The sequence below is a fragment of the Argopecten irradians genome, chromosome 14, assembly GCF_041381155.1.
Source record: "Argopecten irradians isolate NY chromosome 14, Ai_NY, whole genome shotgun sequence".
Classification (NCBI taxonomy): Eukaryota; Metazoa; Mollusca; class Bivalvia; order Pectinida; family Pectinidae; genus Argopecten; species Argopecten irradians.
Window position 1 is genome coordinate 28,836,555 of NC_091147.1, and position 4,303 is coordinate 28,840,857.

Sequence of the window (4,303 nt, forward strand, 5' to 3'; positions counted from 1 at the left end):
TTCATCTACAAACACCCTACACACCGTTATAGCTTCCTGGTTTGGCAGAGGATACGCCTCTGTCCACTTTGTGAAACAATCACAAACTACTAGAATATATCTGTTATTCTTGTTTGTCAAAGGCAACGGACCCAGGATATCAATTTCAATTCTCTCCATAGGTCCACCGGTAATAAATTGCCTCATAGGAGCAGGTTTGTTGTTTCTTCCTGTCTTACGTGCAAAACATCCGCAGGTCCTGCAATATTCTTCAACAGTTGCTTTCATATTTGGCCAACAGAATGCGGTTTTTATTCTCTCCAAAGTTTTCTCAACTCCCAAATGACCAGCTGTTGGAACATCATGATAAAATTTTAGGACTTCCAGTTTCTTCTCTTCAGGAACTACAAGTTGAAGGCAAGATCCCCTATTGTCATTCAGCCACTTCCTGTATAGCATGCCAGATCTAATCTCAAGTCGTTCCCACTGGCGCCACAAACATTTCACGTCGCTTGTCATCCAAGAAATGCTGCTCCATTCAGGTCTGACTTCATCAGCTTCCTTATGAACCATTATCGTGGATGTCTTTGGATCCTGAAGTTGGAGATGGTGAATAACTTCTGGCTCCCAACCTGGCAGCAGAGCTTGATTGCGAATAGTCTCCTGAATTTGTTTGCTTTTGTGACCCCTGGTAACAGCTTTGACATAGTTACATTCCTCTACATCACCACACTCCTCGGCGCCATGTTCATCATCCAAGCTTTGCTGACGTCTACAGGTGTTACATGGGCGCCTAGAAAGAGCATCGGCATTGGAGTGTTTAAGTCCAGGACGGTGTACCACTGACAAATTGTATGTAGCAAGTTCTTGTAACCATCGAGCTACCTGGCCGGTAGGGTTCTTCAGATTCCTCATCCATGTTACAGCTGCATTGTCCGTCCGCAGGAGTATTTCCTGGCCATACAAGTAGCAATGATAATTCTTCAGGGCGCAAACCACAGCCAACAGCTCCTTTCTAGTGATACAATACCGCTGTTCATGATTGTTCATAGATTTACTGAAGTAGGAAATTACCTTCTCTGTGCCATCCTGAAGCTGAGACAGAACTGCTCCAACTGCATGATCACTAGCATCAGTGTCGAGGATGAATCCTACACCGGGGATAGGATATGATAAAATTGGTGGAGAAACCAAGGCTGCCTTCAGCTGTTGAAAAGCTGATGCATGATCATCGTTCCAGTGATACTTTTGGTTCTTTTGACTTATCTTATGCAACGGGCGGGCAATGTTAGCAAAACCTTTAACAAAGCGACGATAATAGCTGCATAGTCCTAAGAAGCTTCGTACTTCTTTTGTGCTAGTGGGTCTGGGCCAGTTCTGAACTGCATCAACCTTTGCTGGATCTGTGTGTATTCCTTCCTCAGAGACAACGTGGCCTAGGACTTGGATGTGTTTTTGGAAGAAATGACATTTGGATGGTTTTAGCTTTAAATTGGCATTGAGTAGTCTCACAAAGACAAACTCAAGTCTTGATAGGGTCTGTGCAAAACTGACAGCTGGTACAATAATATCATCCATATACAGCAAGCAAATTTCCCACTGGAGTCCACGCAATACATCCTCCATGAGTCTTTCGAATGTGGATGGTGAGTTTGCCAGACCAAAAGGCATAACTTTAAATTGGTACAATCCTTGACTGGTGGAAAAGGCTGTTTTCTCTTTATCCTCTTCATTCATGCCTATCTGCCAAAATCCCGAATTAAGATCCATGCAACTGAACCACTTTGCTCCGGATAAAGAATCTAGACATTCGTCAATCCGAGGCAAAGGGTATGCGTCTTTTACTGTGACATCATTCAGTTTCCGATAATCCACACAAAACCGAGTACTACCATCCTTCTTTGAAACTAGAACGATAGGCGAGGACCAGGGGCTACTTGATGGTTTCTACAACACCACGTTCTATCATCTTTTCCAACTCTGCTTTTTCGATGTCCCGCTTACCAAAGGGTAGTCTGCGTGTTGGTTGGCGTATGGGATGGGCAGTTCCAGTATTGATTCTATGTTGAACTCTATCTGTACGGCCAAGATCACTAGATGACTGTGAGAAAACATTCTCATATTTCGTCAGCAATAACGCCAATTGTCTTCTCTCATCAGCTGAGATGTGAACAGAGCTTCTCTCCAGCAAATCTGTTAAATGCGGTGGAACCTCTTGGTTATTGGAATGATTGTCATTGTACTCTGCGGATGTCACAGCCTGGACAATATCTGGGGCAGCTTCCTCATAGTAGGACTCGCATGTTCCCAGCCGCATATTTGGATACAAGGTCACAGGTACACTCCCAAAGTTAACAATAGTTACAGACTTCTCTTCCATACGAGTATTGACAATGCCTGGAAGCAAGAGTACATCTTGATCGGCAAAAGTATCCGTCGTCATCTCAATAAGTCCAGCATCAGCTAAATGAGTTGAACCCGATATATAAATACGTACACCAACACGTGAAAAAGGTGGAACTACGGTAGTCTCAGTTGCAGAAACTTTACATACCATCTGTGTTTCTCCGCCAAGCCAACAAGGAATGTCGCCGGTGTTTGTACAAAGTGCCAATTTCCTATAATCTATCCTGGTTATGTGTTTTAGAAGAAAATCTTGTCCCAGTATGGCATCCCCATTGATGTCACAAACAGTAACGGGTGTGTGATATATGGTATCACCAATTAGGATCCCAAGTTCCGTACGGCCTTGAACTTTTACTTCATTACCATTTACATCTAACAACCTTCGTGAATTTGAGGTAAGATGGTAGTCACTGCTTAAAGAATGGAAAACAGATGTCGGGATTAAAGTAGCTGTTGAGCCGGTGTCAATCAAAAAGTTTACAGGAATTCCACAAAGATTTCCTTGTATGTATAGGCCATTGTCCCATTTCTTGTATGGTTCTCCAACATTTCCTAGCCACATCACACTTTCGTTTCCGCTGGGCCTTTCTTCCGTCATACCTAGGCCCTCTGAGCTGACGGATTGGAGTTTCCCTGAATCTGTTGATTATTACTTGGATTCTTCTTATCAGGACAATCCCTCATGAAATGATTTGGAGATTGACAGATATAACAAGTCCGGTTCCCGTTCGGTTGTCCGGTGCCACGGTATGACTTCTTATTGCCACTCTCAAGTCTCGCAAGTCGTTCCTCCAGCCTTTTAAGCATACTTTCTATTCCTCCAGAGTTGCTTGATCTGTCAACTGGCATATTGTCTTGGGAGTGTTGGGTTTGCTCACTGACTGCTCTAACTGTTGACCTCTTCTTGTCATCTTCTCCAAGTATTCCTTCGTATCTCTCCACCACCTCTACAGCTTGTTCTACAGTTTTACAATCTTTATCAATACACCGACATTTCATCTCTAAAGTAATGCTTTTATAAAGTTGATTCAAAGCTAACGCTTCCTGTGCAGTTGCACTGAGATTTACATAGGCCCGCTGTGACATCTGTCGAAGGTCATCCCCAAGGGCAGCAATAGTTTCAGTTGGTTGGCGTTTACGAGCTTCAAACCTTGACAGCCACCTATTCTGTTGTCTAGAACTCCCAAATCGTAGCTCCAGCTTATCAATAAGACTCTGGTATGTCTTCCGGTCGGCCGAAGGCAAACTGATATAAAAGGTTCGTGCTGGTCCACGAAGGCATGCTGCTAGGGCCAATACTTTCTCATTGTCTCCCCATCTTCCAAGTTCAGCACATGCATCAAAATGGGATATGTACTCCTGCCAGTCTTCAGTCCCTGTATACTTCTCGGGCTTCATCTGGATAGTCTTCCTTGGTTGGAAGCGACCACTTGGCTCCGGAATGCGATTTGGCTCTACATAGCCAGATGCGTCTTCGAATTCCTCAAATTCCACTGTTTCATCATTAGCTATATCATCCCTGTCTCCTTGACCTTGCTCATCAGGTTCCATGTCATGTCGGAAAACTATGTCGCGATCCGGTGAGTTCGCCATCATAAATTGTAAGACTCGGATAACTATAACACAAGTTGGATAATTTTAAAAATATGTACAAAGTTCCACTACACTAGCAAGTTGTCAAGGCGAGGTCCGTATCCTAGATATCGTAAAAAGTCTGATATCCCACTTCTGACACCATTTGTAACAGGAATTAGCCGATTCGTTGATCCCTCCAAGGCCGCTTCTCAAAGACAATAGACAAACTTCTTTTTAGTCTATCAATTTATTTAGGTGGAACATGTTTAAAATTACATAACAGTTTTGGCCTTCCTCTAGGTCTCTCTCTTTCTCTCAAAGTCGCTAGTATAGTAGGAGATTG

The 4,303-nt window shown here is 43.4% G+C and overlaps 1 protein-coding gene across 1 annotated transcript; it reads right to left on the reverse strand.

Annotated features, from left to right (window-relative positions):
- Nucleotides 1-1,912: 1,912 nt before the first annotated feature.
- On the reverse strand, nt 1,913-2,983 carry LOC138307142 (uncharacterized). Its single transcript, XM_069247771.1, has one exon. It carries the CDS (start codon nt 2,981-2,983, stop codon nt 1,913-1,915), a length of 1,071 nt encoding a protein of 356 aa, XP_069103872.1.
- Between the last annotated feature and the right edge of the window lie 1,320 nt (nt 2,984-4,303).